General features: G+C 45.9%; 1 protein-coding gene across 6 annotated transcripts; it reads left to right on the top strand.

Annotated features, from left to right (window-relative positions):
- Window positions 1-28: 28 nt before the first annotated feature.
- LYRM9 (LYR motif containing 9) lies at window positions 29-25,053 on the top strand. Of its 6 annotated transcripts, none has more exons than XM_077188547.1 (5): window positions 29-161; window positions 10,748-10,820; window positions 22,419-22,674; window positions 23,273-23,365; window positions 24,392-25,053. In XM_077188547.1, exons 3-5 carry the CDS (start codon window positions 22,549-22,551, stop codon window positions 24,407-24,409), a joined length of 237 nt encoding a protein of 78 aa, XP_077044662.1. In that variant the 5' UTR covers window positions 29-161; window positions 10,748-10,820; window positions 22,419-22,548; the 3' UTR covers window positions 24,410-25,053. The 6 variants fall into 6 exon arrangements, with proteins under 6 accessions (XP_077044662.1, XP_077044664.1, XP_077044660.1 ...); XM_077188549.1 differs by having other exon boundaries at window positions 22,427-22,674; XM_077188545.1 differs by having other exon boundaries at window positions 22,533-22,674.
- Window positions 25,054-25,288: the final 235 nt, after the last annotated feature.

Genomic DNA, 25,288 nt, shown 5'->3' on the forward strand with positions numbered 1-25,288 from the left:
CGGTGAAGGAGCCGCCGCTCCACAAATCACGGAGCGCGGCGCCGCGTGACGGATGAGGAAGCGGCCGTTGCGCCTGCCCACAGGCGGCAGGCGGCCAATGGGCGGAGGAGCTCTGCTGACGGGCGGCGGACGGGGCCAATAGCGGCCCGGGGCGGGGTGAGGTAAGGACGCGGCGCGCGCGAGGTCACTGTGGGCGCTGAGGGGGCGGCGGGAAGCGGAGCGCGAGCCGCCGTGAGGGCGGGCTGTGGGTCCCGCCGGGTCCCGCTGTCCTGGTGCCCTCCACTGCCCGGCCCCAGTGCCCGCCAGCGGCTCCTCTGTGCCCTCTTTGCTCCCGCCCGGGTCACGGTGCCCTCGTCTCTCGCTGGCTGCAGGCCGAGCCCGCTCCGTCCCGCCGGGGCCGGTCCCGCAGCACGGGCGGCCGACGGGGGCTGCCCGCGAAGGGTGTGAGGGTCTGTGGGGCTTTGGGGCCTGTTTTTCAGTCTCTAAGGACAGGAGAGCGGCGAATGCGGGGCGGGCAGCGGGGCCCCTGGGCTGTGGCAGCCCGTGGTGGCACCTTGTCACGCCGCGCGTGAGCTCCCCTTGGCAGGAAAGGGAATTAAAGCGCTAATGAGGGTGTAGATGCTCCCAGCAGCGCGGCCGTGGCCCATTGCCCGAGGCAGTCCCTGCGAGGCGCCCTTCAGTGTGCTCAGAACACGCTCAGGGTGTTCACACTGCGAGGTACGTGTTAACCAGGACCGAAATATTCTTTGGTTGTTCTAGTTCCCTCACGCTATGACTGGTTCCCTCACGCTATGAATCTGCATGCCTGGGGACTGCAGTGTCTTTGCGTAAGGCATCAGTGTTCCCTAAAACACAGGGGTGGGTAAAAACTCGACAGTTTTAACACCTTCCATTTTCTCATGTGAATATTAATCATATCTGATTAATAGTTTTACCTCAGAAAAACTCTCCCAGGTTACTGCAGCCTTTCCCATGGTGGTAGAGTTAAATTACCGTGAGGGTGATAAAAAGGTTCCTTCAAGTGACTGAACTGAGCAGTTCAGAGGCAGTCAGGGACTGAGGGGAGGGAGCTGACAGCCTCTCCTTCGCTGCCCCTGGCTCCTGTCTGGGCAGAACAGAGCCCAGCAGAGCTGTGCCAGGACAGCTGCAGTGCTGAGGTGTTACCAGCAGGTCCCTGAAGGTGCAGTCCTGTCACCCGTCCTTTCTGTTTGTCTCTGAAAACTGGACAGCATCGGGCTCCTCTGCGGGGAGAGGGAGTGTAAACGTGACAGCCTGTTGTGATTCCCGAAACCTCAGTGCAAAATCTTTGCAAGAATGGGTTTGATACCTTGGGGATACTTTATAACAATGGGGTTTGGTATTTTTTGCCTGCTCTTTGAGAATGTAATCAAGAAAAGTCTTGCAGGACTGAAGATGGGTTCCTTTGTTAAAACTATCCCTGTTGCATTTGGAAATACGGTTACTACTAGTCCAGTCTGGAATTATATCAGAGTTTTGCTGTCGTATCACCATTTTAAAAATAGAGACTGCACTTAAGAAAAAAAAGCAAGCAAATTTTGGTTTACCGCCATTTTATATCACCTGTTGGAAGAAGAGACAGAATACTTATTTAGAGCTCACATTTGTAGCTATCTGGTTGAGGTTTCTGTGGGAGCTGATAACAAGCTGGGTCCGAATACAGCCCACCACAAGGGTTCTCCTGCTTTCTGCTTCCCCTCGGGCTCTGGGGGGCGTGGTGTGGGGGAGAGGGAAGGAAGTGGGTACAAAAGGCCATAGAGCTGTGTTGGCTTTTAAAACTCTCCCACGCATTTTCATTATGGACTTTTCTATTTCTTCTGCAAAACCTTTCAAGTAGTAAAGGGAGCAGTGGCCTAATAATCCTTGTATGGGAAGCTGGGTTCTCAGTGTATTTGCAGGTCAGTTTCTCAGTGCCATTATTCAAGTCTGAGCACACAGTGTCACCTTAACTGTTTGTTCAGTTAGGTACTTTACTGGGTAAATAAGTGTCTTGCCTTAGAAGTAGCCTGAAAGTGTTGTTAGATGCTGTCATGGTGGTGGATTCTCAGCAGCAGCAGTGCAGGGTTTGCAGTCCTGGCACTGGCACGTGTTTCCTGACAGTCCTTGACCAGATCACTCCAAAGCACACTCCCCAGCTTCCATCTGTAGATGTTGGTAAAATCTAGGACCCGGTGTATTGATTTCAGATGCACTGAATGCTGCAGCCATGTTGTTGTGTGCGCCCTTGGCAGCTGCAGCAGCCCCCTCAGTGAGGTGAAGCCTGGTGAGGGATGCATTTATCTTGGTGCCCACATGGAGCTCTGTCAGGTGCCAGCCTTGGGTGGCCCACCCTGCCCAGTGTATCTGCCTTGCACACTGCATTCATAAACGCTTCCAGCTGGTGTCCCTGGCCTCTGTCACACTGTGAAACTTAAGAGCTCTCAGTTCAACTGCTTTTAGGCTGTTCGTGCTCTGAAAGTTAAGGAGGACAAGATCAAGTTGATTCATAGGGAACTAAGTAAGGAAAAAGCAGAAGGGTAGTAAGGAAAACATGAAACCTGCCAAGTGCTCACCTAATAGACCCTTTGTTTCCTCAGCAGAGGTTTGTTACTGCATGTAGAAGTCAATACTATGCATCAGAAACACAGGGCTCACACTTGTTCATTTCTGAAAATCCACAGCTTCAAGTTTAGTCTTTTCTGACTCTTGAGAGATTTATTTTGCTCTGAGATTTGACACTCGGTTTGCAGGGGTATAATCTCTTTGACAGTGCTCTGCATACTGGCAAGGAATGGTAGACACTTTGTAATCAGCTAGTCCTGTTTCTTTAATGCTCCTTAGCAGTGTTTTAACCTTAAAATTCTATACAAAAGATTGTATCATCTTGAACAGTATAAAATGTAATTGTCCAGTTCCAGACATAACTTGTCAGCATTTTTTTCTTGTCCCACATGAACTAGCTGTGAAAACAGGACTTGAAATATTAGAATAAGTCTTTTGATCATGTGTTGTGTATGAATGTCCTTCAGCATTTAGGCACGTAGGGGTTTTGTGAACCTTTAATGCAGAAAAAAATAACATTAAGTGGAACAAAGCATAATAAAATGCACAGATTTGTCTCTGATCCACAAAAGGGGTGCTCTGAGCTGCACTATTGATAATTTATCATGTGGGTGTTTGACAAGCCCACACATACCCTGATATAACACTCTGCAGATACAGTCCTCAGTGTTCTGTAACACCCTGGCAATATTTAATTCATAAATCCTGATGCTGGAGCCCTTAAGGTGTCAGAGACATGGTGCTCATGCCTGTGAATCTGAGCAGGTTTGGTTAGTCAGATAAATACCACGCTCCAAATAAACTGTGATCCTTACGTGCAACAAAATAAGCATATACACAAAATATCATGGGATTAAAATTGCTGTTAATCGAGTATGTTAGCCCTTTTCTTTGCAAGGAATAATTTTCCAGAGTTTTTGTCTTTAAAACCTTTTATCCATGAAACTGGAAAATAATAAATTCCTCCATTAATAAAATTCAGAGAGGAGCAGGGGAAGGAATATTTTGGTTTAGCTTTGATTGTGTATAAAGGTTTCTGTCTTAACTTTTGAAAGGATGGCAATATTCCTTCATCTAGGTGGAGGGCAGGATCTGCTTGTCTTGTGAATGAGGGACAAATCCTTGCCCTGCTGAGGGCAACATTTCAATAAGATAGAGGGAGCAGAATGGAGTAATCAACCGAGCAGGTGACCCATGGTGAGGCTGTCGGTCAGGCCAGCAGGCAGGGTGACCCCTTAGAGCAGCACTGGGGAAGGTGGCACTGCCTTGGACAGCAGTGAAGTGATGGCATGGTGCTTCCTGCAGCATGATGTGCCTGGGGTGGGGCAGGGGACAGCTGCTGTGAGTGACAGGTGGTGTCATCCAAGACTGAGCTTCTCCTGATGCTGGATATCAGACTCTGTGGGTGCTGTGTTGCCTCCCTGGCCCATCAGCCCCTCTGGCTCCTGCAGAGCAGTTTGTTGTGGTGGGATCACAGCCCTGCCCCAAGTCTGTCCAGTGTGCTCCATCTACAGACATGATGGTCAAGACTGGCACTGCAGCTTGAAATCCTCCCTAAAATGTCACCTCCTAAACACTGAGCTTGTGCTCTGCAGAGCTTTCTAGCCAGAGTGTTTTGTTTAGAGAGTTCTGAAGGACTTACTGAGTTCTTTGCTGACTGCAGCATTTAATGAACTTGGCTTTAACTGGGAATGCTCAGGGGCTTACAGTTGGTTTGTAATAATTAGTCATTTACAAACTTAAGCCTGATTGTTTAGTCCCTTCCTAAGCACCAGTTGCAGGAGGCAGAGGGGACATCTTTATCCCCTGCTGCTTTCTGGAGAAAGTGTCAGTTCTGTGGTTCTCTCTGTTCTATATTTCTTTGCACCAGAAATGACCCTGCTGCTCTTTGTCGACAGTGTTTCCTTTTATCCCTCTCCTGGCAGCTGCTCTTGCTCCATTCTGATGTTGGAACAGCAAATGAATTCCCTCTGAAGCAAATGTCAAGCCAGTAAAGATGTTGAAGCAGCAAGAAAATCGTCTCTGTCTCTGAAGACAGAATTGGAGACCTTTGTGAATGAGATGTTCTTAAAATAGCTCCACAGTGTGTTATCTTCCCTAGAAGGTGCAGAATTGAAAGCATCACCACAAGGCACTTATCCTTGTGCGAGCAGCATCCCTAAATGATGGGTGTTGGAGAGGGGAGAGAAGCAGGCTACTTCCTTTTCCTCCTCTCCAGGCAAAAAATGATGCATGATTTTAATCTCTGTGTGGTGGTACATTTATGTTTTTTCCAAGAGTTGCATCGCTGTTTGCTGCTTGTTTAAATATGTCACGTGTTGATTGGCCTTGTTCTCCATGATCCACTGTTTCTGGAGTAAACTGGTAGCTGAAACAATGCCAAGCCACAAGTTGAGTAGAGGTGCTCTGAATTACCCTGTCTAAGGTTCAGAGTGGCTGTGGCCCCTGTGGAGAGCACAGATTCTCAGCTGGTGGGGTGTGCCACAGCCTGGACAGGCTGAACTCAGCATTGAGTCACATCATGCACTTCAGTTCCTGTCTCAATTCAAACCTGCTGTCCAAGGAAGATGGCAGCTTTGGAAATCTTCCTTTCCATGGAGCTTTGGAGTCACTGGTTCAGGTGATGGAAGCTCTGTGGTCAGACAGAAAAGAGGCATTGGTTGTACATGGAGAATTTGGTTCGTTTGGGAGCTCTTGCTGAGATTTGTCCCCCCTCAGCTAGTTTGGGCTGTTTGATTCCCTGGCAGCCTCAGGAGAGCGTGGGCCCAGCAGCAGGGGTGGCGTGACCTGCTGGGCTGTGACATCCCATTGTCCCTGAGGACAGCGCAGGGCTCCACGTCCTGAAGTGCCACAGCTTGATCAGCCAGTGCTCCACAGGTTGCAGGTACATTTTGAGAATTCATTGTTGTGTTGTTGCTTCATAATCCTGTCCTTGAAACCTGACGTTTTTAAGAAAGTATATCGTGCATAAGTGCACTTGGGAACAAAAAATGGGGGCTGCACATGTGACATGCACATGAACTGTTGTTATTTTGTTTATCGAAAAAATTGTTGATGTAATTAATGGAATTGAGGGTTTAGGCAGTAAAATTAATCCAGAAAAAGTCTGATACAACCTTTTACCAGAATCATGAATAGAATCTTCTACATGCCTGTGAATATCTGAATACTTCTATTTTTCTTCAACTTGGTGGAAGGGGAATTGATAAGTAAAAATACTAGATGCAAAAATTAAATCACTAATTGAAGAACAGGGCTTTTTATAGCAGTTTCATAATTATATTCATAACATAAGCTTAACTAGGAGAAATGTTAAAATTTTGACATCTTCAGTTTTTCATCTTTTGTGTGAAGGTGGGAATAATTAGCTGTACTCATACAAACATAATTTTCAGAGGTTTCTCAGTTGTCTTAAGACTCTTCATGTTTTTCCTAGTCCTGTTTTTTTGACATGATAATATCTCTTTAAGGGCTTTCTTTACCAGATCAATTCCTTTCCTACCAGGAGAACTAAAGCTTTTCAGCTGTCTGTCCAATTTATCCTTCTGGACTAAATTTCTCATCTTGAGATAACCAGCAGCAATTCTCCCCTCAGGAGATTTGTATCAATTAGTTCTGCATCACTAATTCCTGTGGTATTGGGGGACCAGTGGGTCGTAAGGAAGCTGCTCTGTGAACAGTTATGGCTGTTGGGGGTTTCTCTTGACTTTTTTTGTTGGTGGGTGCCATCGCTGGAGTCTTGCTCGTGCTGGCCCTGTCCTCGCCGGCGAGGCCGGGCGCTGCTTCACTGCAGGGGGCTGCAGGGCTGAACTGGGCTCTGCTGCCAGGTGGATTCAGGCCGTGTGAGCTCTGTGTGCTCTCTGGCTGCAGCAGTGGCCCATGGCCACCCCTGGTGTCACCTCACACGGCCAGGTGGCAAGTCACTGCCACTGTTGATAATGGGAGTGGCAGATGCAGTCTGGCAGGAAACAGGTTAGTGTGCAGCTGGAATGCAAGCCAGGCTTCCCCTAATCCCTCCCTTAGCCACAGAAAGGTGGCTTTAATCTATTTGTTCTGCATTTGGTTGTTTTTTCAGCACTGATCTATCTGCAAATGCCATTGCACTGTTAGTCTGTTTCTATCCGTTTGCCATTAGCAGATGTGCCGGGACATGAGGCTGTTTTCAGGCACTCAAGTCTAATCCCAGCAATGCTGTAGGATCTTGGGAATTGCTCTGCATTTATACAGAAGTAAATGATGTATAATATGTCATTTTTAAGAACCTGCTACCAGCAATTTTAAGATTTTGTTAGACAGCTGATTTTCTTTTTGCTGATGTTTTAGACAAAACTAATTTGATAGGATTATTAGAAGAGGAAAATTAAAAGGACAGAATCATCCAGGAAGCTCATTAAAATGGAAACCCTGAAAAAACTGGGTAATTGGGCATTGATTCTGTCCTCCCCCCTCACTTTATGAGCAGTATTGTATTAAAAGTAACATGTCTGCAGGATGATGTTTCAACATCTGTTACTGCTGAAACAAAATGATTTGCTTGTTATTTCCTCTCTATATTCTCCCAACATCTGCATGTGTAGATCTATCCTGTATATTTTTATCCCATCCAACACAGCTCCTTTCCAGGGACCAGGCATCAAAGGGAGCAGGATGCTCCCTGTGTTTGGAGGGGGACTCTGCACTGCCGCTCGCTTGCATTAGCTCTTGGGTGACTGGCTGGGAAATGAATCATGTGAGCGAGGAGCCAGGGCTGCTCGGGAAGGCCAGGCACAGGTTTGGTGCTCTGAGCTGTGTTTATGTGGAACAAAGAAGTTCACAGGCTGTCGGCTGTCTGCCTCCTGAAATATCACATTAAGTGATTAAACCCATGCAAATAATTGTCCTTATTTTCTGTTCTCAGAATATTTGCAGGGAAATCACATTTTTTTAAAAGTATTTCGCTCTGAAGATGCTTGATAATTGTGCTGGGATTTAGATTTTTTTTTTCTTTATAGGCTGATTCAATAAATTGATTCTAAATCTAGCTTGCTGAATGTTTGCTATTTTCAATCACTCTGGCTGTGATTATTATGATAGTAAGCAATACACTTTCTTTGGTTTAAGTTTTGGATATTTGCTAAAATATACATAGTTGCATGTGCCAATCTTAAAATTCAGTTTGTTTACAAGTGTGATAGTTTTCTTTCTCTTCAGTATATGTACTATGAAAAATACAATTGCATAAAGGTTCCTAGCAAGGAAATAGAAAAAGCTGGGCAATAGATTTGAAATAATATTGGGAAATATTTTCTGATCTCTAATAATTATGATGTTTGGTCTTCCAGACTTGAAAGTAAGCACGGGAAATTTAAGCATGATAAAGCACATGATTAAATCCATTCCTATCCAGCAAAATTCTTGAACTTGATTTGAAGCATGTGCATTAGTTATATTAATAACTCATAACTATTCCTTAAACCCAGCCAGTGTCAGACTGACTAAATATTAGAATTGCAAGGTAAATACTGCAGTAAATAAGATAAATATGGGTGCTGGCTTTGTCAGTGGTTTTGACTTCTACAGTCATTTTTATGGCACTTGAAATCAGAAAAGAATGGAAATTTCAACTAATTTTTTAATATGCTGAAATGTATTAAGTTACACAAAAGAATCTATATTATAGTAATCCTGCATATATACAGGGAAAGAGTACCCAGCGTGCATGGCAGATGGTTTCAAAGGAAATCCTCGAGAGCTAGGATTAAAAAGCAATTTTCAGCAAGTTTAAAATGGGTCTCCATATTTGGGTCACAGATATTAACTCTTTCATTGCAAACAAACGAGGGAGAAGTCTGGTCAGATTGTTATGGAATGTTGCTCCCAGTAGAAGCTGACCAGCTCGTGCTGGGGAGGAAAGGCGTGAGCAGGGCAGCTGATTGTGCCCCTGGGCCTGTTCTCACACCAGTGGGGAGCACAGTTGGGGCATACAGAGACAGGGATGTAATGCAGGAAATGGGATTCATCATTCCATGAACAAACATTGGCAGCCCTCTGAAAAATAATGTGTGTGTGGCTTTGATCTTTGCCCACCGAAACAAATTGCCATAAAGACAAACGGATAAATAAGTTTTAGCATGCTAGAAACAGCAGATTTATACCTGTTTACCTTCAGTAAATTATTACCAATCACTTTATTAAAGTGTAAGGACTTTACAGATAGCATTTCTTTATTCCTTTTGGATATGGCCAGCATCTATGATACAGGATAAATAAGAAATTGAGCAGCAATATTGTTGCTCCCTCATAGACAGGAATGAACACGGGCTCCCAGGTTTTGCTTGAAGTATGTCTGTGCATGGAAAGTAAGCCTGTTTTTCTCAAACATGTTTTAGAGGCACACTAGAGTTTTATTATCTGTTTCTAAAGGTTATATAAAATCAACATTATCATGCAGCCATTGTTCCAGGCTGCAGCTGTTTGGAGGTGGCATATGAAGATGCAGGAATCTTGTCACCAATCTGATGCACAGAAGGGATTGAGTGCAAGTCAGCTTTGCACTGGAGGATCACAAGAAGGCACTGGGCTTTTAGTAGATAAAAATAGGGCAGCAAGTTGGAGATTATTGGCTTTAACTAACTTATACCAGTTAGTAACTGTGTCAGGAGTGTAATTCACATTTACATCAGTGCTCTTTACACACTTTGGCAGCACAAAGGAACCTCAAGTTTGACGTGAATTTTTCTTTAAAAGACACTTCCAAAGTGGAAATTCAAGTTCGACCTTAAGCACTGTTTATCGCTGAACAATGAAACAGAGCTACTGATACTGTTTTGTTGTGTTCCCAAAGCTCAGCTGGGTGTGTTTGAGTAGAATTGGAAAGCTTTCTGAGCCCAGGTGCTTGGTGCTCTGCTAAGTGAATTATAGAAGTAACTGCTGGTTTGAATATCAGCCTAAGGAGAAGTTAATTGTGTTGCTCTCTGGGTATTACATTGGCTATGAGTTAACAGAGGAGGACTGCGCTCTCAAAGGGCGTGGTGAAGGTCCTGGTGGGATAGTAACTGCAGGTGGATCTGCTAAGGGCTAATTAGCAATGTGTTCTGCTGCACTCAGCCAAGATCCTTAGCAGAGGTCCTCTGCTCTCACAAAGGGAAGTTTAGGTGATGGATGAAATAAGGCAGCTTTTGGTGTTTAGTTCTTGTACCACAGCTAGGAAGTGTCAGTGGACTCAGGATGAGCTTTTAAAGTTGAATCTGTTCTTCTGGGTTCCTGTTTCACATTGCCATTACAGTAAGTCTGCCTGTGAGCATCTAGATATGGCCTCAGAGGGCAAATATAAGTGCTGACATTAGATACCAAAACTTGAACATCCCAAGCTGTTGTCAATCATCATATGTCACCAAGTTGTGCTACTATTAAATACTTGGGGGAAAAAAATCATCTGTGGCAACAGCTGTCTTTGATCCATGTGTTTGTAAATGCGCTTGAGAGTTTTGCCTTAGATTTTTCAAAGACTCGTGTCTTTCAAAGGGAGGCAAAACACATCAGTTCAGAGTCTCTGTCGTTGTTATCTTCCAGGACTTTTGTTTTAAGTAGTTTTTGAAAATCTCTGTGATAGGATCTGAGATAAAACCTGATCCAGATCTCTTTGCATAGCCAGAGAAATCTGTTTGCTTGACTTCAACAAACTTAGGAGAGGTTCTAAATAAACAAATTAGTGTTGGCTTTCGAGAATAAGTTGCTTTGCTTTACTCACTGTACAGTCGTGTATTTGAGAAAAAGCAGTTTCTTGTGTACCATCTGTTGTTGCCTGGGTCCAAAGCAGTTTTTTGTATGCAGAATACTGTAAAGTCATGGTACAGAGTTCTGAGTGTGAGAAACTGTGTCTCTTTAAAGGAGGTAAATGCTTTCTTACCTCCAGCAGCTCTTATCAGGAAATATTGAAGGGTCAGTTGTCCTCAGTTAGAATTTCTCTCTACTTAAACCTTTTTGTAGGGTATATTTTTGTAAGCTTTTCAGAGTAGATGACTGAAAGCAATAGCCTGTTCTTGTTAAAGCCATACATTCATGTCTGATGTAACTGGTCAGACAAAAGTGAAAGCTCCCATAGGGATAAATTGAGCTGTGGATGGGCTTCTCAGCACTTCTTTATTAATGGCACTTCAAGTAGCGAGTTGAAGAGAAACAGATAATGAAAATTGATTCTTCTCTGCAGGTCTCTTGCTTACTTTTGGACTTGGACAGGCCTAATCTGTGAAGATAATTAAAGTTCCTCTACTGTGGATGCTGTAAGTGAATTTTTCGTTGTGTATCTTGTATCTGGTTGAGAATATGCACCTGAAGTATCAGCATTGACCAAAATATCATGCAGAGAGGCTAGAGGGCTGAAAAACCGTGTAAGTGTTCTCCTTGGCAGTGACACAGGGTGGTGGCCCTGGCCATCAGCATGGCAGTTGAGTTCCAGGTGCCATGATAACATAGTGGGACGTTTCCAATACCTTTGACTATTCAATAGACTGCTCCCAGAGGAGGCCTGCCCGCTTTAAAACCTGTCCCTGTGGCAGCAGAGTCCTTGGAGCATCTGGGACAATGCCCTCCCTAGAGCAGGGACTGGGCTGCAGCTGACACTGCAGGAAGGCACAGGATGTGGAGGAGGCTGGGAACAGAATGCCATGGCTTTGACCTTGTTGCTGCATCCCTTTGGGATCCATAGGGCACAGCTCTCTGGGGGTTAATTGTCACAAGTGGGGGAATGACACGTTTCTGATTTCTGAGAGAGTGTCTTTAAAACATCTGATGTTCTTCCACCAATGAAAGCATGCAAAGAGCTCTTCAGATCCCCATCTTCTCCCCAAAGCTGTGGGAACAATTTTCTGGCTTGTAGAACAAAGAAGTTGGAACAGACGACACGGCCAACATCTGCACCTGGCTCACGGAGGAAGCGAATATTTGGCATAGAAGCTGAGCTCCCTTCTGCCAAGAGAGCCGTGCCCATGCAGTTGTTCAGGGATGAAGATGGCAAAATGTCTTCTTCCTATTGACTCACCAAAGCAATTTTATTGGTCTGTCAGAGTAAAAAAATTCTTGGGAAGGAAAATATCTTTACTTTTAAATATCAGAGTTTAGTCAATGGTTAATCAAATGCTGTCTAACCAGCCCTGTTAAGATTTTGATGGTGTATCACTTCAGTTCCGATGGCAGACACATCACATATGGGTTGCCATTTTGATGGCTTTGAATGGTAATCTGACCCATAAAAACTGAAGCATAATATGCAAACTGATTTTTTTCTGGCCTGCCCTGTTCTTGGTGCCATCTGTGTTAGGATGGAAACGAGCCTGCTCAAAACGTGGGCTGCCGGTTTTGAGCTGATCACAGATGGGTTTGAAAGAATAGCCTTGTGTGCACAAGGAGAGGGAGGATGCTCCTGAGCAGGAAGTTTCACTTGAAACCATATTATGTCTACTAAATCCTGTGGCCTGTGGAACAGCTACCAGACCTTTCCCTGAATTCTTCATATGGATTAAGTAAACTAAATTTACCTTCTAAATATCAAGAAAACCCCCACAACTTCTAAATATCACTCTTCTTCCACTACTGTGTTCTACTGCTGTCATCAATAATGGAGCAGAGTACAGAAAGCTGACATTGCCTGACCCTGTCGGGTGTTTGCTATGCATCTGTTCAGCAAAACTGGACACAGTAAATTATTTCATGAGTTTTGTAGGTGAATTTTAATCTGTAGTGTGAATCCTGTTGAACTTACAGGATTCATGCTGCTGTTCCTGGATTTCTGTCTTTGACAATTAATTAAAGTCTGTGTTGTAAGTGAAGGTGAGCACCTGTCCTGAGTACCTCTGCTGTTTCATCTCAGATCAAAAATTCAGATATTTAAGTGCCCAATTCTTACTGTGGTCAATGAGATCTTGGTTTTCCTCTCATGTTGAGGGAGCCTGTGCTCTAAAGTTAGAGACTGACTGGCCTTGTCTTACGTGGAACCACAAGTGTCCTGGTACTATTTATACTCCAAAGAAACACATGAAATAATTTTCACTGGTTAGGAATATGGTGTACAGAACTCTGATTTCTGTTTTTACTCTCTTTAAATCAATGACATTGTTTGAGTGACCGTTTCTTTGTCAGAAAGGAAGCCTGTAGAAGGCGGCACTCATTGATGAGTTTCATGGTCGTGACACACTTGAACATCCCTCTCAAGACATCTTGAAGCCTTTTATTTCCAGGCTAAATAAACACCAATTTCAGCAATGTCTCATCTACTCCCTTTAATTACTGCTGCTGAGAGAAAGTTTCTGCCAATGCAAATGTGCTATTTTGTCATGTCACATCAAATTGCATCAGCCTTATATTTAGGAACAAAAAGAGGGGGAGGCTGAGACAGGATGTGGCTACAAATGGAACCAAAGGGTTTTCTTAAATACAGGCTGAAAATAGACAATCGAGGCAGTGATGCTTTTTCAAGCAAAAATCCATGAAAGGGAAAATGAAGGCTGTGACGGCAGAGCAGGGCTGGGGGCGGGCAGAGGGAGTTCTGGGGAGGCGGGTGCTGCCGGGGAGGGGCTGCTGAGCTCCTGGCTCTCGCACACACCCCTGTGTGTCAGATGGGCACCAGGTGCATCTGGGCTGTGTGAGCCCACGGCTCGCTCCTGTGTGCTGGCTGCACGAGGAGAGCTCTGCTCCCCTCCAGCCTGTGCCTGCCCTTTCCCCAGGATGTGTCCCCATGCAGCAATGACAGCTCTCTACATGAAAGAGATTGCAGGAAAGAGGCATAGACAAAATATGAGTGGCTGTCCAGATAAGTGTTGGAGCCTTTGAAAAATCCCTCACACCACTTTAAAATGTGGTGTCTCTACAGAAATAATATTTTTTAAAACTTGTTCTTTAGAAAACATTAGCATCTTCCCCATGGAAAACGCTTTTTGCCCCCTTAGTATTGGGCACAAAAGGATCTGTTGAAATCAAATACATAAATTATGGATGTAATGGAGCTTGCTTTGAACTGATGAGTCTGATCAGAGCCTGGTGGCAATTAAATCGAGTTCTGAAAGATCAGCTGTGTTTGAGAACCAGCAGAACTCAGGGAGGAAGTGATCTGGGGGCGTGTGAGCAGCACCTACTTAGCAAATTGGAAAAATATTATTCATTTCTTACATCTAAGCACTTGGAAACTCTCCTCAGAAGGAATTGGTGATGATAGAGGTAATATTTTTATTCTTGTCACCAAGGATAATAAAAATGCAGTAGAAGCTTGGAAACTTGTGTATTTACAGCATTGTGACAGGGGTAAGTCAAGCAGCATTTCAGGCTGAAGCCAGAGAGCAAAGGCACCCAGGTCTCCTTGGCTGGATTTCACTGGTGCTGCAGGACTGTAAAACGTTAAATAGAGTGATGCTGCCAGTTGTTAAATTCCTTACAACAGGCAGGGACTACCCGTAGTGCTACATCCGTGCACACAGTGCCCCTGGAGGGGAAGAAAGCAGGGAAAGTTCACCTGGGGCTTTCCAGCCCCACCTGCAGCGTGTGGGGTCTGTGTGGGGCTGCATAGGACAGGGACAGCCCCGGGGCTCTGTCCTGCTGGGCTGCACGGGACAGGGACAGCCCTGGGGCTGTGTCCTGCTGGGGTGCACATGGGGGGACAGGGACAGCCCCGGGGCTGTGTCACGGGACAGGGACATCCCTGGGGCTGTGTCCTGCTGGGGTGCACATGAGGGGACAGGGACAGCCCTGGGGCTGTGTCCTGCTGGGGTGCATATGGGGGGACAGGGACAGTCCTGGGGCTGTGTCACGGGACAGGGACATCCCTGGGGCTGTGTCCTGCTGGGGTGCACATGGGGGGACAGGGACAGCCCTGGGGCTGTGTCACAGGACAGGGACAGCCCCGGGGCTGTGTCCTGCTGGGGTGCATGGGGCTGTGTCCTGCCCGGCTGCACGGGGACAGGGACAGCCCTGGGGCTGTGTCCTGCTGGGGTGCACATGGGGGGACAGGGACAGCCCTGGGGCTGTGTCACAGGACAGGGACAGCCCTGGGGCTGTGTCCCCATGGGGTGCCTGGGGACAGGGACAGCCCTGGGGCTGTGTCACAGGACAGGGACAGCCCCGGGGCTGTGTCACAGGACAGGGACAGCCCCAGGGCTCTGTCCTGCCCGGCTGCTCTGCCCTGGCTGGGCTCGGGCTGAAGGCTCTGTGTGACCCTGAAACAGGCCCGGGGTGCTCCCGCAGGCTGAGGCAGCCGGGCACACGCCTGGGACGTTCTGGTGCTGCTTCCAGCGATAATTGGCGTAGAAATCTTTGCATTTCATTGTCATTTAACCCACCTCCCAAGACTTAACCACATCTGATTTTTGTTTCCACTGACATTTTCTTTTCTTTTTAAACACATAAGCATTAAAAAACCGTCAGTAAAAATGTGTGTATTTTCATAGCAGGGAAGGCATTTCTGTAATACTATTTCAAACCAAATCACAGAAATATTAAATGGGGGAGGAAAAAGATAGATGTTTGGTTTTTATAGCTGAGGTTCTTTTGTTTTGAACTGAATAAGTCTGAAAATACTAGATAAAAACTGCAGATCAAATGAAAAGACTCCATAAGCAGCATCCTCCAGATTGTTCCTCAAAAAAACACCCAACTGACAACAGTACAACAGAAAAGTGTTCTTAATTAACATCTTCAGTTAAAGGAGAAGCATTGTGGATCTCTTAAATGTATTATTAAATCTTCATTGTTTAGGTAATTGGATGGGGACAGACACTTGTGCTGAGTGCTATGTCAAATTCGTCAGGGCCTGCTGTAATTCTAGTGCACTTGCTGGATTTCACAGCTATTTGTCTGGGTACGGGGGTAATTTGGAGGGTTGAGTGAAGCCAGATGACTGTAATGAACTCATTTTGTGTCTTTGACTCAGTTTGGGGGAAAAAAAATATGCTATTAATAGGGTATTTTGTATTGTTAGGACTTCTGTTCTTCGTGTCTCTCAAAGTTTCTCTGGGTCGCTGTCTTTGCTTCATCACCAATAATTATATCAAATTAATTCAGCATAATTGAGTTAATTATTAGCACTGGAGGTTACCACCAGGACTTCGATTGAACCAAAGCTTTTATCCCCCTTTTCCTGAGGTTTCACCAAATGTAAACAGACCAGAATCATGGGTGAAACCTAAGGCAGCTCCATTTCCATCAAATGCTTTTGCCACTCAGAATTGTCCTGCCATGCTCATTCACTCAGATGAGTATTGATAAATGGAAAGGGAAAAGAGTTCTCTCTCACCCCCTTCATCTCTGCCAGAGCTCTAAATTAGTGCAGTTACTCAATAGAGCTCTAAATTAGTGTGGTTACTCAATAGAGGTGGTGTGTTGTGTGTGATCAGTGAAGAGCAAGCCCTGTACCACCGAGAGCAAATGTCCTGGGGGGTTCTGGGGGATGTCTGTACTCGTGAGAGCTCCTCACTGCCCACATCTTCCTTTTCCTCAGACTGCCTTTGAGCTAGACTAGGCCTTGGAGAATGACAATGAAGTTTTGGGGAAACTTGAGCTGTGGCTTTAAGAGCTCAGAAGTGTCCTGAAGACATGGCAGGATCTGCCCCTGATTAGCTGTTGGTATGGAAACAATCCCTGATTAGTGAGCTGGGCCAATCCCCCTAAGAGGCTAAAGGCTCCCAGACTTACATGTCCTGTAATACTGCTGCTTATAAACACTGCTCCAGGAAGGTGGATTTTGCTCAGGATGTGGTGGGTCAAATTCATCCCTGGTTTAATTCCACCACAGACAGGGTTTATGCCAGGAAAGGGGTTGGCTCGGATTATTACTGTGATTGAGAGTGAAGGATTGGCAGATGCTAAATTTCAGCAGGTGTGGATTTGGAATAATAGACATTGAGTTGTTCCTGACACTGCTGTGAAGGATAATGTGAGCTGGGAAGGACAACTCCAGGATGAGGTGTAGATCCCAGGGCAGGGCACAGGCCCCATTGTCACCATGCAGGACTATGTGCACAGCCAGGGCTGGAAGGGCTGTGCTGAGGGGAGCAGGAAAAGGAGAGGTCACACTGCACAGGGTTTATTCAGCTTGTAAGCTGAGCGGGATGTTTGCAACTCTTGTACTTCCCTAAGAAGAGCTCTTTCTGCACTGACAGCTCCTTGATTTACTGTCTTGACTTTTCCTTGAAAAAATTACGAAGTTGAATTGCATGAGCAAACTAAGCATGTGTTAAAGAATAATGGTAAAATAAACTTTAACCAATTTCAGTCCTTCCTGAACATCGAGAAGCCACTAAAAAACCTTATGTGAGACTTACTATTCTTCCCATGCTTGTCTGAGCCATAGTACATAGAGTTAATGTGGTCATTAATCTGACAGCACGGTTTTGCCCTTCAAAGGCACTTCCATGCCTTATGCTGCCAGCTGGGTATCTGTCTGTCAAGAACAGTTGTGGCAGCTTATTTGGTGCCCAGTTGGATGCTTCAGAAGGTGATACAACCTCAGCCAGAAAGCTGTGGCACTAACTGACATGAAGTAGTTGGGAGAATCACAATTGCTGAACTGGAACTAAGCATTGGATCATTTCAAAATAGAATATTTACAAGAAAGGAATGAACAGGTGGTTTTGGCTTAAAGTTGATAACTCAATTCCTCTTCAAGCATGATCCCAGAGGTAAATATGTACAGATTTGGCCACTGTGAACAAAATTAATTTTGTTCAGTTGAACTGAGCAATTCAGAGCTGAGAAGAAAAAGTTCTTTTGAGACTGTGCCTTTCAGAATTTCCCTTAAGCCAGGAGAATCATTTTCAGGAGAAAAAAGTGGAGAAGTTTGAATTGCACCTAAACCAGGAAGGTTCCTGTCCTCACTAGTGAGTATGCACCAAAGAATGTTACTCTAATTAGTCTGATCATGCTTATTAATTATACAGAACAAGGTAATCTGGCCTCAGCATGGGCAGCATGTTTCCTCACTAGTGTAGGATTACAAAAGCCTGCGTGTTTTATTTGCAGTAGTGTATGTCTGTGCTGTGTGATACCAAACCAGGCTGTAAGGTAAGACATCTGCCCTGTGGCTTTGGTTAATTTATACAAGTAGTCATTATGCCCAGCTCTAGCACTCTCTGTCATTCTCAAGTTTTATCAATTACAATTCTATATTTTGTATTTATATTATATTTATAATTTATTATGTTTTATATTTTTAAACTGGTGACATTGTTGAATAGCATTAGGTTCTGATGCTGTAGAACTGCATGAAGGGTGTCCAAGCAGTGGTGATTCCTTGTCAACAAAGAGATCTTCAGGATCTGTCATTTTCCAGTTCTTAACTCTTCGTGTGCTCTACAAATGTTGTGTAAAGCAAACTTTACACCGCAGGGCTGTGCCCCCCAAATTGTTCTGCAGAGCCACCTGACATTGCTTCTGCCTCGTGCATCAATCAAAGCATAGAGGGCAGAGGAGCAGAAATAGCAGTGGACAGGCCTGGCTGCCATCACTCATGCAGGGGACTGTGCAGCTCATGTTTAGAAAGGACAAAACCCCAACAATGGCCAGCCCCGGCTCGTCAGAAGCGATCACATCAGAGGCACGATCTCAATGAGAGCCAGCGAGACGTGGCTGCTGGAAGTGACTGCAGCATTGTCCGTGCTCACCCACACGGCAGGGCTGGGGCTGCAGGGCTGGGGCTGCAGGGAGCTGGGGCTGCAGGGAACTGGGGCTGCAGGGCTGGGGCTGCAGGGAGCTGGGGCTGCAGGGCACTGGGGCTGCAGGGAGCTGGGGCTGCAGGGAGCTGGGGCTGCAGGGAGCTGGGGCTGCAGGGCTGGGGATGCAGGGCTGGGGCTGCAGGGCGCTGGGGCTGCAGGGAGCTGGGGCTGCAGGGAGCTGGGGCTGCAGGGCTGGGGCTGCAGGGCTGGGGCTGCAGGGAGCTGGGGCTGCAGGGCTGGGACTGCAGGGCTGGGGCTGCAGGGCGCTGGGGCTGCAGGGCTGGGGCTGCAGGGAGCTGGGGATGCAGGGCTGGGGATGCAGGGCGCTGGGGCTGCAGGGCTGGGGCTGCAGGGAGCTGGGGATGCAGGGAGCTGGGGATGCAGGGCTGGGGCTGCAGGGCCGGGGCTGCAGGGGGCTGGGGCTGCAGGGGGCTGGGGCTGCAGGGGGCCGGGGCTGCAGAGGGCTGGGGCTGCAGGGCTGGGGCTGCAGGGCTGGGGCTGCAGGGCACTGGGGCTGCAGGGCTGGGGCTGCAGGGAGCTGGGGCTGCAGAGGGCTGGGGCTGCAGGGAGCTGGGGCTGCAGGGCTGGGGCTGCAGGGAGCTGGGGCTGCAGGGCACTGGCCCTGCAGGGCTGGGGCTGCAGGGAGCTGGGGCTCTCAGTGCCTGTGAGCAGGCAGGGGCTCATGGACAGACAGACCTTGGCTGCTTTGCCTGGGGCAGCAGAGCCCCTCACACTGCCCTGGACGTGCCAGGCACTCCCGTGACTCACTGGGGACTGAGGGGAGGTGTGCCAGTGTCATGGGCAGCTGTGGCCCAGCGTGGGGAGTTCTGCCCCTGCTGCAGGCACTCGGGGCTGGACTCACAGGCCTGAATCTGGGAAACCTGCAAGGGAGGACAGATGTGACCAAGGAGGAAGAACCTCCTGGGTAGCAGCAGTTCACTTGGGTGCCTTCCTGGACTGATGTCACAACATGAACTAAGATGTTTTGTGGTTAAAGAGGTTTCAAAAGGCTTCAAATTTCTTGGTTATTTTGGCATTCTTATTTTTCCTGAGACCATTAAATTTGACGAGGATGGGGAATCGTAAATCCCTGAGTTAAGACTTCTGAGAGTGTAATACTTCAAGTAGTAAAACACATCTCTAGCCTGCATACTGGGGAAAGAGGGGCTGAGCAGGAAGGAGGAGCCAACCTGTAAACAGCAATAGCTCAGGTAACTCTTGCAGTCCTTTAATTAACACTTCTAGTCTCTGGAGCCCAGCTTTGGTGGCTGTTTAACTAGTTTGGAGGGGATTGGGATCATGACTGTTGAACTGTGGGGATTTTCTTGAAAAACACTCACAATAGCAGGAAAAAAAAGTAAACTGAAAGCAGTGGCATAGTGTCATCTTAGCTTCATCAGGGTTCTGCTGTGCACGGGGTCAATTGCCAAACCTGCTAATGCAGAGTGAAGATTAATTGGCTTTGGTCAGCCTTTGCTTCACCATCTGAATATCATTATCAGGAATATAAATGATTATGCAATGCAGAGAAATGCCACAATAGTCTCAGTGTCTCCTTTTATACTTGTCTCTTTGTGAACAGGGCTTTATCTAAATGCAAATGTGATTTCAGCCTTCTGATTAGGACATTATACAGTCATCCATTCCAGAAAAGCACAATTAGCGGATTATTTTACTTCTGACTCAACAGTTCTTGGTGTCGATAGTTTGTTTGTTGTGCTGTGCACGATATTTAAGTTATCAGAGGGAGATTTACATTATTAGTCAGGATTATAGCCAGATTTTATGAGGTTGAGGTTTTTGTGTGGCAGATAAAACTGGTAACATTTGTGGGATTGGAGGGGAGATGTTTTCAGAACAAAAGGCAACAGTGCAGATTCTTACTGTGCTGCATTGTCCTCTTTGTGCCGAGGAAGGGGCAAATCACAGCAGAGGCTGTGCAGATTCTCCAGTGCATCGGGGTGCACAAGAGCACAGGGCAGCATTACCTGTTGTCAGGGTCTAGTCCCTGTTGAGGTGTGCTTGTACAGGGCACCAGCATCTTAGAACTCAACAATGGGCAGCTCATGAGATTATTTATTATTAAACAGCCACTTTAAAAACAGACGTGAAGTTTTCCATGTGCTGTGGTAGATTTCCAGTGAAGTTTTCACTGGATGAAGTTACATCCTAAGAAAAACACAGATCTTTTGTGATAAACTTCCCTGTGAAGCTTGCCCATATCACAGCATTTGAAGCATTTTTGGAGCTGTGAATCTGTCAGAACTCAGGTGGTTTGGTTTTTTAATTTGAATATGAGAGCCCCATAGGAATTTAAGTTTGATAATAGATGGGGCGAAGATTTCCATCTTCAAACCTTTTAGAAAGTCCAGTATTTATGAAAGGCGAAGGATGAAAAAAATTCATCCGTGCAAATGTATTTGTCACACAATTTGAATTCAACAGCTCATCATTTTCCTATGAAAAATTACTGCAGTGGAAAATTCCTAATTATCTATGGTGAAACATTTTCAATTCCATTGATCAGCTTCATCTTTCCATATCCATATGTTTCCATGACTGGTTCCTTCCTCTCTCCCAGAGCTGCTTTTCTGTGTGCTGGAGCAAGCTGCCCTGGACAGTCCCAGCACATGAGGGATCTTTGCATTTGTGACAGGAAATCTATTGCACCACTTAGGTTTAATTAGAGCACAGTGACATATGATGAGTTTACACTTCAAAGCCTAGAAACAACTTCACAAATTGGCTCTAGTCCCAAAGTGTATTTTGGGATCTGTATTGAATTTCGGGATGTTTCACTGTATTAAGTGGGAATATGTGAAATGCAGGGTTGAGTTCTTAGGGTCAGTGGAATTATACAAATTCTTGCCAGCCAAGAATATACACCCAAATACACGCACAAAAAACGCGTGTAAAGTTAAATTTGGGTACAGATCAATTTGAATCCAACTACATATTCCAGTTTTCTGTTTTAGATGATAAAAACTTCTCTCTCATGGAGAGAAGGGCAGGGAATAATTCAGTCTATGTTAGCAGTCACATTTTGGAGTTGCTTGTCTTTCTGCTGCTTGAAGGGAAATCAGGGATCTCTCAGCCGACTGTTGGGCGTGTAATCACCACCCCTACTTGAGTGCCAAAGTGAAATTAATCCAAACCAAAAATGCATGGAGTTGATGCCCAGCATAGGTTTCACTGCAAAGGGAAAAGGATATTTTACAGAGAAAAACATTGGAAGAAAACAAGAGAGGAATGTGTTGAAGCTTGGTGGTATTTGGATCCCATTATGATGGGCATTTATAGGTACACAGGGAGGAGATTTTCCCCACTGCAACAAGATTTAGTCTGTGCAAATGTACAGCCAGGCATGTAATAGCTGTCGTGGTGTACTCTGAAATACATTGGGCTAAAGGACTTGAATTACTTACGAAAGAGGAAAAAATTATTTCAAATAATGAGTAGGTATCATAATGGGTGCTAAAACAATGGCATGCACCTACTTCATTATTCAGTTGTTTATTTATTATCTCTATTCTTAAGAGTAATGATGTAAAAAGTGCCTTTTTCCAAATGTTAATTTAGTTCTTTGCAGATGGCAACCATCTGTTAAATGACAAGGCATTTACAGTCTTTGATTAGCACTTTATAGGACTTGGATGGACTTACTGTTACGACATGTAAATATAGTTATGGAAGTGAAACTTGGTAAATTTGTTCTTTTCCTGTTGCTATTACCAATACATGTAAAATCTCAAACCTAACAATGTTTCTTTCTGTCTTCTGCTATGTTTATCTGTGTTGTTTCCATCTGAAGCCTTGAAATTCTTGACAGAATGACAAAATAGGAAATATTGTTAAATTCCAGCACCATTTGTAGCCATTATGAGCATCCTCATTCTAAAAAGACACCATGTGGATGAGCTCCTGGGGACAAGGGAGGCACTGGCAGTTTGAAGGACTTGAGGGATCCTGGCTGTGGGCTGTGATACAGGTTTGGGTACTCACCGAAAGTCACCCTGGCAGTCCTTGTAAAGCACCGTGGCTCACGTGGCTGTTCCCATCACCGAGTGATCCTCAGGAGTGACTCTGCACTTTGTGCTTTACTCCCTTGAGCAGGGACAGCCAACCCCCGTCTGTCCATAACCTCAGCAAGTTCTCATTCATTTCCTGTTGGGGTTTATTCTAAAGTTTTGCAGGTTCTGCTGCCGAGCCTCAGTCTGCCGTGCCTGTTCTCGCTGTCGGTTTATTTCCGTGCTGTCGGTGACGCTCACGGTGTCGTGCTTCGTTCTCCGCGTGTTGCAGAGCCGCGGGCCCGGCCATGTCCCCGCTGCCGGAGGCGGAGCTGGTGCGCAGCTCGGTGCAGCTGTACCGGTACCTGCTGCGCTGCTGCCGCCGCCTGCCCCCGGGGCCCGTCCGGCAGCACTACCGCCACGCCATCCGCCAGGTGCGTCCGGGCTCTTCTGCCGCCGAGCCATCAGAAAGGGCCCTCCTGCGGCCTGGGGACCGGAGTGCACCTCGGGGGTATAGTGGGAGCGAGTGAGGGACCGTTTCTTTGTTGGTTGCTTTGAATCTGAAACCTATTTCTCTTGGCTTTCATCTCTAATTCTTGTGCTAGTCAAGACAGTGAACAGTCATTACTTACTCCATGAACACATAATTTATGGTGAAGCCTACTGGTTGCACGTCAGTCATTTATATATCCCCCCCCCTACTGGGGTAAATCTCATCTGGCTGTTCATATTCTATACTTCATATGGAGGTAATTTCATGCCTTTGATCATACTTGTTGTCCTCTTTCTAGTTTTAACGTCCCAGACAATTTCAGTTGTTCTGAATTGAAGTTCTCTGGGGTTTTTGTTGTTGATGTATGAAAGGAGTAGAATACTTAACAGAAAATTCCATACGGCCAGGTGTTACAATGTGTAGTTTTACCTTTTTAGACCATCCGTTTATTTGCAACAAATATTTTTCTGAGATTTCAATGCTATCTTTATTTTGACAACTGTTGTGTTGACAAGTCAATGACACTTGGAATGTTGCAGAGTTTCAAAGTCCATGCTGATGAAGATGATCCTGTGCGAATCCAGCAGATCATTAAAAGAGCCATTGAGGATGCTGACTGGGTGATGAATAAAGTAAGTGCTTGGGACTGTCTGCATTTTGGTTTCAGAACAAAGAAGAAAACATTGGAAAGCAAGTTCTGAATAGCGAATTGTTGTCCTGGATGTTGAAGTGTCTGGGTGAAAGGAAATACCCAGCCAGGAGGGATCTGTGATTTGTGATTGACACTTTTTGTCTGAAAATTCTCTTAGTCAGCATAAACCAATGGTGGGTTTTTTTCAGAACCAGTAACAATTTAGGTTGGTCTCTGTGTAAGTCTTTGTTTCCATGTAGAATTCTATTAATTATCAGCAGTGGTGGCTAGTATCACTGTTGTAGGAGAAAAAATTAAAATACAGCATTTTGCAAGCCATATCTTGCTATGCATCATCTGCTTTCCTAACAGCATCTATCCTCAGACAATTTACATGAACTTCCAGAACTACTGTTGCTTTTCCTCAGACCTTGCCCATGGCTGCAGAGATCAGGGATGGACCACACATGGCAACGCGGTGGTGCTGGGCTCCCCTGTGCACAGTTGTCACCCAGTGGATCTGCCCCTGTGCTGTCAGACTGGCTTCTCAGATGAAGGAATGAGAATGGTTTCCATTAGACAGCTGAGAGTCACCTGTGCTTCCTGGGATTTCAGTCTGGCTGGGGAGTGTGATACCTTAACATGGCGTATAATGAAACAAGTCAAAAGTTCAACTTTCTCTCTAAATATCTGTGATTTCATTTACTAAGTGACTGTTAAGTCCTTCTCTCTGCCAGTCCATGAAATCCAAATGAGAATTGTTATAGGAGCAAACACAGATTAATCCCAGATTATGATATTTGAGCAGTAACCAAATCCCAGCAGGTACAATCTAGTCAATAACTGTGCCTGATTTATTGTTTTATACTGCAAAGGGAAAGCCTACCAAATTTCAATCTAACCTAAAGAAAATGGACATAAATTGATGTGGATCATGAAGAAGAGTTGTAAATCCTTGTTGGTATGAACTTTTACTTAGTTATGTGCCTTTTCCCACAAAAAAAATTCTTTTTTTTTTTTTTTTCAGTATAAAGACCAGAAGTAGAAGAGGAAGGATGAAACCAGGGAAGACATTGGTAAACATCCTTAGAGGACTTGCAGTCAAGCGCAGTATTATATTAGAATTATTGCCTGAAGTTTTGTGTTGGATAATATAAATACAATAATTTATATTTCACTGGGATGTCATGAAGCTAAATTAATATTTCTGAAGAAATTTAATTTTGTAAATTGCTTTGTATAATCACGTACTTCTAAGTTAAATCCCAAGCTTGCCTAACATTTGAGTAACTTATTCCATTATACTGTTAGGCCTGGCTCAACGCTAGCAGTGTGTGATAACGCTTGTTGTGCAGGTTCTTTGGGGACAAGGTGCCCCTGCATCACTCACCGTGGATTTGGGGACTGAGCGTTTCATCCTCTGTGTGTGGGACACTGGTTATGGCTGGCACTCTGCTGGGTCACATCGGCCTCTGCTGGGACAGTTGGTGTTAGAGTGCTGCCAGGTGGGGTCAGTGCCAGCTGAGTGGGGTCAGTGCCAGCTGAGTGGGGTCAGTGCCCACTGAGTGGGGTCAGTGCCAGCTGAGTGGGGTCAGTGCCCATTCCGCCGGGTCTGTGTCATGTGCGATGCTCTGCAGCTCAGAGGCATCACCAGGCTTTGTAGCACATAATAAATGTCCTTTAAACATTTATTGTGTGGGGGGTCCGTGTCCTTGTGGAGCAGCCCGCCCCGCAGTGCCAGGCTGTGTTTGCCAGGGAGGGCAGCGGGGCACAGGCCCGGGGTGTGCTCGCAGTGCCGGGCTGTGTTTGCCAGGGAGGGCAGCGGGGCACAGGCCCGGGCTGTGTTTGCCAGGGAGGGCAGCGGGGCACAGGCCCGGGCTGTGTTTGCCGAGGACGGCAGCGGGGCACAGGCCCGGGGTGTCCC

This window comes from Agelaius phoeniceus, chromosome 20 (assembly GCF_051311805.1).
Source record: "Agelaius phoeniceus isolate bAgePho1 chromosome 20, bAgePho1.hap1, whole genome shotgun sequence".
Classification (NCBI taxonomy): domain Eukaryota; kingdom Metazoa; phylum Chordata; class Aves; order Passeriformes; family Icteridae; genus Agelaius; species Agelaius phoeniceus.